Source organism: Dipodomys merriami, unplaced genomic scaffold, assembly GCF_024711535.1.
Source record: "Dipodomys merriami isolate MVZ:Mamm:240054 unplaced genomic scaffold, mDipMer1.0.p SCAF_242, whole genome shotgun sequence".
In the NCBI taxonomy this organism is placed as follows: Eukaryota; Metazoa; Chordata; class Mammalia; order Rodentia; family Heteromyidae; genus Dipodomys; species Dipodomys merriami.
Window position 1 is genome coordinate 1,269,570 of NW_027203849.1, and position 12,154 is coordinate 1,281,723.

The following is a 12,154-nucleotide window of genomic DNA, read 5'->3' on the forward strand; positions in this document are numbered from 1 at the left end:
ATTTCATAATCTCACTTGGTTTGACACCCTAGTCATCCTACATCCTGTCACAATGTTATTGGGTATACAAAGAATCTTTGACTTTCTGTTTCTTTGGGAAGCTGGTAGTGCCACACCTGCTGTGAAATCTGGTGGTTTTAGGAATGTTTAGCATGTTTGAGCCTTGTAGCTTGGAAGCTATTTACATAAATTTTATATCCCTCAATATCCACAAGTCTGAGGCTATGGTGATCATCCTACCTTTATTCTCTGTTTTCCAGATAACTTTTACTGATTTCTGCTGTTATTCTGGCTTCAAATAATAATCTTATGCTAATCTATAAAATTGACTCATGCTGTCCTTTTTGTTTCGCTCTTAACGCCTCTTTAATAATATTAAACAGCTTTCATTTGATCATTATAGACTTTATCTTTTTATTTTTATTTTGAGATACACTAGCCAGGCTGGCCTCAGGCTAGTAATCCTCCTATTTCCACCTCTCAATTATTGGTCATTACAGACATTTTTATTAAGCTTAATTTTTCTCTCCTTTATGACATAATTTTCTTACATTCTGAAACATAATGTACCCTTTCAAGATCTTGCCCATAAATAGTAGCTATTAACTGACAGTTTTCATGCTTCCATAGTTCTTTGGGAGTCTAATAGGTAAATGTTGTATACTCCTTTCTGATGGGTATATTCTTCTGACTGAAACATTACTGAAACTGATTATCTTTTCTTCTATAGTGTTTCTTTTGGTTCTGTTGGGCAGTCCACTTAACTCCCAGTGCTACTTCCCTTAGAATGAATAGAGGTTGAGGGCTGTGTCCAGTTCTATTTTTCCCTCATGCCAGGTCTTCAGCTTCATAGCTATTGTTTCATTCTGTGATCTCCCCTCCTCTCCCCTTCTCTCCCCTCCCCTCTCGTGTGTGTGTGTGTGTGTGTGTGTGTGTGTGTGTGTGTGTGTGTGTGTTGATGATGGATTGAATTCAGCACATGATATCAAGTGCTCTACCACTTGAGATATATACCCAGCTCCCAGTTTTTCTTTCAATCACTTTCCAGGTCAGAAATCCTTTTTCCTTTCTGTTTTGTCCAGTGTTATACTATTACTTAAATTGACACTCCTTGATATTTTAAAATAAAGACTGTTGCCTTTGGCTTCCTTCTGGCCTTTGGGAACACACCTTCTGAGAGGTGGATAAGTTGAGCATATTTCCTGGTCCTAATTGTATGATTTCCTATCTCAAGCCACCTGCTGGTTCCATGTTTTGTTTGGCTTTGCCCTCCTCAAAGGGTTTTCTTCATTCTTATCTTTGATATACTATAGATAGTAAGGAAGAATGCTAATTCATTAAATATTTATTGTCACACCTTAGTCCATTTGATCTCCGTAATAGCCTTTTGGGATGTTGCTTTCAAATCTCATCCTAAACATTGGCGTTTTGTGAGACTTTCTAGCTTCAGTTTGGTTGGTACTCCCTTCTTTTACTCATTTAACACGGTGTATTCTTGTGTCAACATTGCTTTCTGCAGCTGTGCTCCACGGGTCTAACAACTCCCAAGGAAGGAGTTCAATAATATTATTGTTAGGGAATTACTTTTGTTCCAATATATGGATGAAGAATTAGACATGGAAGTCAGCTCTAAAAAATTTATTAGTGAGGCACTGGTGGCTCACGCCTGTAATCCTAGCTACTCAGGGGCTGAGATCTGAGGATTTTGGTTCAAAGCCAGTCCAGCAGGAAAGTCCATGAGACTCCTCCAACTTTAGAAAAAGCTGTAAGTAGAGCTATGGCTCAAGCAGGAGGGTGCTAGCTTTGAGCAAGAAAGCTCAGGGCTAGTACTCTTCCACTACCGCAGCTCCACTTCTGGCCCTTTTTGTAGTTTATTGGAAATAAGTCTCATGAACTTTCCTGCCCCGACTGGCTAGGAACCACCATGCTTAGATACTTAGCCTCCTGAGTAGCTAGGGTTATTACAGGTGTGAACCACTGGTGCCTGACATAATATTAAAAAAAAAAAAAAGTGTGTGGGTATTTTAAAACAAATGAGATCTCTGTTACTGCTTAAGATTATGTTTTCTTATTTCAAGACTTTAAAAAAAATTAGAAAATAAAAGAGATGGTTGCAGGGAAGAGTTGGTGTCCTGACTGAGCTGGTAGATCACTAGCCAGTGAGGGAAAGTAACAGGTTTGAATTCCAATCTCAGATCTACCACCCCCCCCCCAAAAAAAAAGAGTTTAAAAAATGTTTAACTTTTCATTTATCCTCTCAAACCACTAACATGTAATGTATAATCATTTTCAGCCAGTTCAGTTAACAGTGAATCTTTGGATTAAAAGAAAAGAATAATTTTTGCTTCCATTTTAAATTTTTCAGTATTTTAATTTTAAATTGCTACTCTTAGTATGGTTACAAAATTCTGATTTTCTAAATGTTTGATATTTTGAAAGTATTTTCAAATAATTGTGTGGATATTCTTTATGCTGTAAAAAAATATGGAATTTTGTGTTAAAAATATACTTTCTAGCCAGGCATGGTGGTATACACCTGCAATCCCAGTGTCTGGGAGGCTAAGGTAGGAGGATGATGAGCTAAAGGCCAGTCTCTGATACATTGTGAAACTCTCAAAAAATAGATATTAAAGGTTCAGTTTGTGTTTTGCTATATTTAAAATTATTTTTAATGTTTTTATCTTAAAGGTGTTTCTTGTTCTTGTCCAAGGAACCAGTTTGATTCAGCGACTTATGTCTGTTGCTTATACATATGATAATCTGGCTCCTAGGTATGCATTTTTTATGTTTATATGTAAATGTTATAGTAAGAATATGGTGTTTTGAAATTTAATTTTGAAAATTTGTAATTTAACCTAAATATTAAGATTGCATGACTATCAAACCTTTCCTCTCGATTTTTATATATCGTTAACAGCTTGCCAAAATATATCATGCATTCATGAATTGTGTTGTAGTATGTCTTTTTCTGAATCTGAAGAGAATATGTTTCAGACTTAAAAATACTTTGATTTGGGTCTAGGCCATTTTGTTAATAACTAGAGTAAATATACTTCATTTTAAGACTGTATTGGTGTAGATTAATTATACAGGAGGGGTTTCATTGGACATTTCTGTACTTAGGCAGTTTAGATAGCCACCTTCAACCCGTCTTATCAGTCTTCTGTATTTTCCTCAGAGAAAAAAACTTAATTTACATAATCTGATATTGATATATTATGAGATAAATGCTCTTCACCTAAATTGTCCCATTAATCTTTTTTTTTAAATAATAGACTTTTAGCCATAACAAGTGTTAGAATCTTATTTTTTATTTTTTAATCTGGCAGTACTGGGATTTGAGCTCAGAGCCTTGTACTTAGTAAACTCAGCTAGTTTTAAACTACTTAAGACATACCTCCAGCCTTGTTTTTCACCATTTTGTTTGTTTGTTTTGTTTTGTTTTGTCTGTCATGGGGCTTGAACTCTGGGCCTGAGCACTGTCCCTCAGCTCTTCAGCTCAAGGCTAGCGCACTAGCACTTGAGCTACAGTGCTACTTCCAGTTTTTCTGGTGGTTTATTGGAGATAAGAGTTTCATGGACTTTCCTGCCCAGGCTGGCTTTGAACCGAGATCCTCAGATCTCAGCCTCCTGAGTAGCTAGGATTACAGGCGTGAGCCACTGGCATGAGATAGGGCATCATTTCCTACCCAGGCACACAGTTGTATTGCAATGCCCCTAATTTGGGCTTCTTGTCATTGCTAGAATCATAAGGCGTGTGCATCCAGCATTTTTTCTAGATAGATAGAGTCTCTTGGGCTTATCTGCCTAGGCTATTTTTGATGCATGTATCTCCCAGTCTCAGCCTTCCAAGTAGCTACTGACATGAGACCCTATTGATATTACTTATAACTTTTTTTTTTAATCTAAGGTCACATATTTCCTTTAGTTGTCATACTTCCTTTCCTCAACAGAGACAGTTTTCTCAGCTTATTCATGATACTAGCATCTTGAATAGTGTGAGCTAATTCTTCTTTTTCCAAGCCAGTTTTTTTTTTTTTTTTAATTTATTTTTGCTGGTCCTGAGGCTTAAAATCTGGGCCTGGGTGCTGTCCAAAGGATAACACTCTTACCATTTCAGCCACAGCGCCATTCCAGCATTTTCTGAGTAGTTTATTAGAGATAAAAGTCTCAAAGACTTTCTTGCCTGGACTGGCTTTGAACCGAGGTTTAATCTTAGCTTCCTGAGTAGCTAGGATTACAGGGGTAAGCCACAAGTGCCTGGCTGGGGAAGAAGATGTTTTAAAACTGAATTATCTGCTTCTCACAAAACTCTTTTACAATATTCATTTACGATATTAGCTTTTACCGTTGATTTGTTTTTTAAATATTAAAATGTATTTGTAAATGTTATCTTCCTATTACTGTTCATATTTATTAGTTGACATCTTGTTACTTGACACCCCTTTAACCTCATATGTTTAAGAAAAGTTTAAACATCATATGATGCCATTTATTTGGGCCAGTTTGTAGTTTAAAATATAAAAAATGACTGGGCCTTGGTAGCATATTCCTGTAATCTTAGCTACTCAGAAGGGTGAAATTTGAGGGCTGAGGTTCAAAGCCACTCGGGGTAAGAAAGACTGTGAGACTCTCATTCTAAATTAAACACCAAAAAGCTAGAAGTGGCGATGTGGCTAACGTGGTAGAGTGCTAGCCTTGGACACAAAATGCCAAACAAGAGTATCAGGACTTGAGTTTAAGCACTGGTACCAGCACAGTAAACAGACAACAAATAATAAGTCTGTAAAATGTAGAAAATGCTAATAATACTGTTATATAAAATAGTATCTGATCGATACTTGACTTGGGCTTACTGTCAACTTACATAGTAGAATAAATTACATTAGTCTGTTACAAATTAATTCCATGTTTTCTGTACTTTTTTTCTTTTTTGTTGGTTGTGGGGCTTAAACTCAGGGCCTAGGCACTATCCCTAAGCCTTTTTGTGCTCAAGGCTAGCTATCTACCACTGAAGCCACAGTGCCACTTCTAGTTTTTGAGTGGTTAATTGGAGATAAAAGTCTCATGGGAACTTTTCTACCCAAGCTGGCTTTGAACCGTGATCCTCAGATCTCAGCCTCCTGAGTAGCTAGGATTAGAGGTGTGAGCCACGGTTGCCCAGCATATTCTATATTTTTATTTGGCTAAACTTGGCTATTGTACCAAAATGATTCATAAAACTAATGTAAACATTACAATCTTGGCAATATTAGTTCACCTTTCTCAATTTCTTTTGCTGTCTGAGGTCCTACTCAGTGGCATAATGTTTTCATGTCTTCCCCTAAAGTAGCTACATTGAATCTTTTGCCTGTGTTATTAAAAATATTCTAATGATTCAACACTAAGTTTAAAAGGTATGTGAGTATATGTTTCTTTTGGTAAAGTTAATTATATTGTACCATTATACAAAAAGGAACCATGAAATGTGGCCAAATGCTTTGTGTACTTGAGCTACTTTTTATTACTTTAAACCAATAAAATGAATTTTGTTTGGTTTTGAGACAGGATCTCACTATATAATCTAGGTTGGCCTCAAATTTAAGAGCCTCCTTCCCCCGATTGACTGAGTACTGAGATTATTGGCTAGCACAATTGAGTCCATCTGACTTTTGGAATTTTGATAGCTACATTTTTAATTGCTACAAAATAGAAACTCTGCAGATTAGTGGATTATTTGTGAGGCAGATAATCCTTACATCTTGGTTTATGAAAATGAAAAAATTTCTTATTTAGTTTTCTAAGTTGAAGTAATCTTTCATTGAAGTTATTTAAAGTATAATGGAAAAATACTTTTTTCCTCATACTCCTCTGAGGAAAAGTAGAAGTAATATACAGCTATGCATTTCTGTCTTACAAAAAATTTCTTTTACTATTCCTGTTAAAAAATTGGCATTATGGGAGGAGGGTAGTAATGGGAAGGGATGGGAAGGGGAAACAAAGGAGGAGGCAACAATGCTTGATGTACTCATTATCTTCCCCATATAATTGTAACCCCTCTGTATGGTATTTTCTTTTTTCTTTTTTTTTATTTTCTGGGTGGGGGGTTCTGTTCATGGGGCCTGAACTCTGGGCCTGGGCGCTGTCCCTCAGCTCTTCAGCTCAAGGCTAGTGCTCTACCTATTGAGCCACAGCGCCACTTCCGGCTTTTTTCTTTTTGCTTATGTGGTGCTGAGGAATCGAACCCAGAGCCTCATGCATGCAAGGCAAGTGCTCTACCACTGAGCCACCTTCCTAGCCCCTATATGGTATTTTCACAATAAAAAAATAAAAGTAAAAAAAATTGGCATTATAAATATAGAAGGATATTTTATGCCAACAAAGGTGGGTTTTTTTGGGGGGGGGTGGTACTGGGATATGAACTTGGGACCTTATACTTGATAAGCCAATACTCCTAACCCTAGCGCTTTTTAAATTATTTCTCAGATATCTTATTTTTGATTGGTGCTAGCCTTTCATGGTGGCTACTTTGTGGAGATGGAGTCTCAGTAACTTCTTTTCTGGGCCAGCTTCAAAATTTGGACTTAACTTGTTCTGCCTTGGGAGAAGTTGGGATTACAGACATGTACCACCACGCCTATCTTCATGACTTTGTGCTGGTCATGGGACTTGAACTCAGGGCATGGCCACTATTACTGAGCTTCTTTTGCTCAAGGCTGGCAGTCTACCACTTGAGCCACAACTCTATTTCTGGCTTTTTTTTACTAGTCAATTGAAGATAAGAATCTCATGGACTTTCCTATCCAGGCTAGCTTCAAACTGTAATCCTCAGTTCTCAGCCTCCTGAGTAGATAGGATAACAGGCATGAGCCACCAATACTGAGTCCCCATGACTTTTTTTCCTTTTTGTTTTTTTTTTTTTTTTTTTTTTCCTTTGTGAAACTACCATACAGAGGGGTTACAAATTTACATGGGCAAGGTAATGTCCCCATGACTTTTTTCAAGTTTAAACTCTAAACCAAGATAGCCTATGCCTGTATTATACATCTCTTAACTGATGAGTCCTTTTGTGTATTCACTTTTATGTTGTATTTATTCATTTTATTTATGGAAACAACCATTCTTGTTCTCTCCATAAGTTTAATTTATTAGTTGTCATTATTGTTGATTTAATTTGTCTTGGTGGTATGTTTTTACTTCACAGAGTTTTGAAAGCTCAGACTGATCACAGATCCAGGCATGAAGGTAAGGGTTTCCCAAAATTTATTTTTAATAAAAAAAGTGGTAATAATAGATAGGACTTATATTTTTTTTTTTTTTTTTTTCCGGCCGTGGGGATTGAACTCTGGGCCCTGGGTGCTGTCCCTCAGCTCTTCAGCTCAAGGCTAGCGCTCTACCACTTGAGCTACAGCACCACTTCCAGCTTTCTGGTGGTTTATTGGAGATAGGAGTCTCACGGTCTCTCCTGCCCGGGCTGGCTTTGAACCGAGATCCTCAGATCTCAGCCTCCTGAGTAGCTAGGATTACAGGCGTGAGCCACCAGCGCCCGGCGGGACTTACGTATATTTTTAAATACATATTTATGTATGTATTAAGTGCCAGTCTTGGGGCTAAAACCCAGAGCCTGGGCACTGTCTCTGAGCTATTTGCTTAAGGTTAGTACTCTACAATTGAGCTACATCTATACTTCTGGCATTTTGGGTGGTTAATTGTAGATAAGAGTTTAATGGAATTTTCTGCCTGGGCCATCTTCAAACCATTATCCTTATATCTCAGCCTATTGAGTAGTTAGGATTACAGACATGAGCTACCAGTGCCCCACTGGTTGTGTGTTTTATAATGATAAGCATTGTACCTTCTTCTTAGCCCATACTATATAGTCATTGTTTTTTGTTTTTGTTTTTGTTTTTTCTTTGTATCTTTAGTTTCACATTATTCAATGTGGCTCCTGGTCAGCTGGGCCCATTGCTGTTCTTTAGTGAAATCTAGCCTTGCTGATAGTGATTATTTACAAGATTGGCTGAAAAAACTGACTCTCCTTATTCCTGAGGTAAGATACAGATTGAAGGTTAGTGCTTTTACTCTTCATACCTTTTCATACTTTTAGCATTGTTAACTTAAAAAGACCAAATGGGAGTGAATATTCATAATTCTATAAATATTTCACATTATCTAGTTCTTTTCAGTCTATCACATTTGGTGTAAGGTATAATATTGCAGAAATATAAATGTTAAATTACTTGTATTTGTCCTTTTCTGAAAGACAAATGCTTTAGATTTATTTTTAATTGCCTTTTCCAGGAGCTGGTAATATAGCTCAGTAGTAAAAATATATATCTAGCCTGCAGTAAACACTGAGTTTTTTGGTTCTCCCCCCCCCCCCCCAGGGGCTAGGAGTAGAGTTCAGCGGTAAAATGCTAACCTAGCCTGAACTAAACCCTGAGTTTGATGTCTCAACCCCCCCACCTTTTTTTTGTAAACATTTTCTTTTCTGGAGAATTAAGGTTTGAACTAAAGGCTTCATGCTTGCTAGGCAGGCAATATACCACTTGAGTTATACCCCCCAGCTCTTACTGTGTATTAAATATGTTAGTTGTACAAGGGAGTTTTTATATCCTTCACATAGATACAATGAACCTCAAACTCACCCTTCTCTTGCTCATTCTTTTTCACCCTTAAAATAGTTTTAACAAGGTCTAGTCTTCCTCTTTCCTTTCCCCTTCCCTTTTCCCTCATCTTCCCTCTTTCCTTTTCTTTCTCCCCCTCCCCTCCCCTCTCCTCCTCTCTTCTCCATTCTTCTCTTCCCCTCCCCTCTCCTCCCCACCTCCTCTCCTCTCCTCCCTTTCTCTCCCTTCCCCTCCCGTCCCCTTTTCTCCTTCTTCCTCTCCCTTTCTTCTCTCACCCTTCTTCTCTCTCCTGTTTTCTTGTACTGGAATCAAGACTTGAACTCAGGGCTCCACACTCATTCTGCATTTTCCCTTATGTCTAGTGTTCTTCTACCTCAACTACACATCCAGTTTCTTTTTTGTTGGTTAATTAAAGATAAGAGTCTCTCAGACTTCTGCCTTGGTTGGATTCAAATTGAGATCCTTAGATCTCAGCCTCCTGAGTAGCTAGGATTATAGGTGTAAGCCAGCATCACCTGCCCTTCCTTGTTATATATACATGCACATAAGACCATATTTGCCCTGTTCACCCACTCTCTTAGTCCCCCCCACTCTTGCCTCTACCAGTCCCCTTGAAATAACCTGTTTTTACTTTCCTGTCTTTTTTTCATGTATTATACAAAGGAGTTGTACCATGGTAATTCATATGTGCTTATATATATATATATATATATATATATATATATATATATATATATATTTTTTTTTTTTTTTTTTTTTTTTGGGTCTAGTCGTGGGGCCTGAACTCTGAGCTTGGGCGCTGTCCCTCAGCTCTTTAGCTCAAGGCTAGCTACCACTTGGCCATAGCGCCACTTCTGGGTTTTTTCTTTTTGCTTATGTGGTGCTGAGGAATAAAACCCAGGGCCTCAGGCATGCAAGGCACGCGCTCTACCACTGAGCCACCTTCCCAGCCCCATATGCGCTTATATTTAACCAGACTAACTCTATCTGTTGCTTTCTTTTCTCAGTAGTTCGTCTTGTTACTTATTTCTTGGTATGAATATCCTTTCTTTCATCCCTTTTCATAGTTTTGTTTTATGTTTGTGTGGTTATCTGTTTTTGTGGCCATACTTAGGACTTTCTGGAAAAATAAATGTGTGTATTATAGCATATTTTGTGATACACATTATATGATCATAGTGTTTTTACATTGGTATAGACATGAGAATTTTATGTGTAAAATACATTGCTGTATCTGGGAATGTAGCTCTGTGCTAAGCATGTTTCCCTGAATACACAACTTCCTAGTTTTTATAGCCAGCATTAAAACTTTTAGCTAAAGAAGGTGAATGGGCATGTTGAATGGTAACCCCTTTGTACAGCTACTTCAAGATAGATACCTTAACTTTAAAAAAAAAAAAAAAAAAAAAAAAAAAAGCTAGATGCTTGTGGCTTAAGCCTGTAGTCCTAGAGGCTAAGCTCTGGCAAATCATGGTTTGAAATGAGTCCAGGCAGGAAGGACAATGAGACTCTTTTCATTAATTAACCAGCAAAAGGCTGGAAGTAGAGCTTTGCCTCAAGTGGTAGAGCACTAGCCTTGAGCAAAAAAGCTTAGGGACAGTGCCCAAAGTCTGAGTTCAAGCCCCAGGCCTGGCATGAGAGAGAGAGAAGAGAGTAAGAGGGCTGGGAAGGTGACTCATTGGTAGAGTGCTTGCCTTGCATGCATAAGGCCCTGGGTTCGATTCCTCAGCACCACATAAGCAAAAAGAAAAAAAAAAGCTGGAAGTGGCACTGTGGCTCAAGTGGTAGAGTGCTAGCCTTGAGCTGAAGAGTTGAGGGACGGTGCCCAGGCCCAGAGTTCAGTTCACAACTGACCAAAAATAGAAAAGAGAGTAAGAGAATCACACTTCTAACTCTACTGTGAATTTTTGCATTTGTGTGTATTTTTTGTATGTATTTTTAAAGCACTTAAAATGTTTCTTTTTAAAGAAAAACAGCTGAAGAAGTCAGTTTACATTCATTTGTGCTAACATAACTAAATTAGCTTTTCTTCTTCTTCTGATAGTGATCAAACCCATAGTGTTGTACATGCTAAGCAAGTGCTTTACCTCTTAATTGCATCCCTAGCCCAGTGCAAGCTTTTTTTATACTAACTCAGACTGACTGTGGAACTTGCTTTTTCTCACTTAGACTGCAGTTCGTCATGAATCTTGCAATGGTCTCTATAAGTTATCTTTGTCAGGCCTAGATGGAGGAGACTCAATCCATCGCTCTTTTCTTCTTTTGGCTGCCTCAACATTGTTGAAATTTCTTCCTGATGCTCAAGCACTCAAACCTATCAGGGTAAGGTTTTACTGTGTTTAGCAGTGATTTCTATTTTTGTAATTTTTTTCCTCCATATTTAATTTTGTACTGTATCCTTGAGATTATTCCCTATAGTTCTACCCTAGAAGATAATAGTCATAGTTCTTAAAGTGACAACATTGTGACATATGGTGTCCATTATACAACTAGTAAAAGAATCAGTGTGTGTTTATTTCAAGTCTGTGTGCATGCACTAGTAAGATGTTTCAAAAATAGTGCCTTTGGTTAATGAGTTTATGATGGTGTAAAAATACCATAAGTGGAGCTCTTTTCCATTCATTTATATCACTTTTTAAAGATACTTATGAGTTACTAATATTTTGTTTGCCCATTGTGTATATTGTCCTTGTAAAGGTATATACCACATGATAAATCCAGAAACCATTAAAAAATACTGTGTGTTATTGGCTTTGCATGATCTCCCTTTTTACTTGTATCCTTCCAAGTATAAGTAATTTTGAAACCTTTTCTAGTCGTCTTGCTTTTACTCATTGATGTACACAACTATTCTGATTTTATACAAAGTAGAATTATACTCATTTTTGTTAGATTTTTGAAGTTGTTTAATGTGTTACTTAAGTTTATTTTAAAATGTTGTAACAAAGTATATTTTTTTAATAGATAGATGATTATGAGGAAGAACCAATGTTAAAACCTGGATGCAAAGAATATTTTTGGTTGCTGTGCAAATTAGTTGATAACATACATATAAAGGATGCTAGTCAGGTATGTTCAAAATTATACACTAACTTGTTAATATACATAAATTTTACACAGTTTATGATTAGTCCTTAGAGTTAAAAAGACTTACTAATTTATAATTAGTTGGTACTGTCATATTTTTTGTTTTATTTGTACTTTTCTGGTGTGCTCTTTCTATTTTTACTTTTACCTTAACTGTCAACTAGATTTATGATTATAAAACCTTATTTGAAAAGTAAAATTTAGATTGAAGTTTAAATATATAGTTCTTTATAAGAGCATATGGATTTGGAGTCTTGAATGTGTAAAAGAAAATTGAAATTATTTTAAGCTAAAGAAACACTAGTTCTGATCACTAAAGATAAACTTGTAACATAGACTTTTTAATTTTCTTTCTTTATATTAACTTAGGGTGTAATATATCAGTGGTAATTTCAAAAAAATTAGAGTATATGATGAGGGTCTGTTTAAATAGGGAACACATTAAAAAATTTTATAATTAG

The 12,154-nt window shown here is 36.8% G+C and overlaps 1 protein-coding gene across 4 annotated transcripts in view; it reads left to right on the top strand.

The window, feature by feature from the left end:
* LOC138835945 (ubiquitin carboxyl-terminal hydrolase 34) overlaps nucleotides 1–12,154 on the top strand; it is a 205,512-nt gene that overhangs the window by 111,073 nt on the left and 82,285 nt on the right. For all 4 annotated transcript variants that reach the window (XM_070034520.1, XM_070034518.1, XM_070034519.1 and 1 more), the window contains 5 exons: nucleotides 2,689–2,771; nucleotides 7,184–7,224; nucleotides 7,905–8,029; nucleotides 10,776–10,928; nucleotides 11,571–11,675. In XM_070034520.1, the coding sequence (XP_069890621.1) occupies nucleotides 2,689–2,771; nucleotides 7,184–7,224; nucleotides 7,905–8,029; nucleotides 10,776–10,928; nucleotides 11,571–11,675 (507 nt within the window). The remainder of the gene's footprint in view (nucleotides 1–2,688; nucleotides 2,772–7,183; nucleotides 7,225–7,904; nucleotides 8,030–10,775; nucleotides 10,929–11,570; nucleotides 11,676–12,154) is intronic.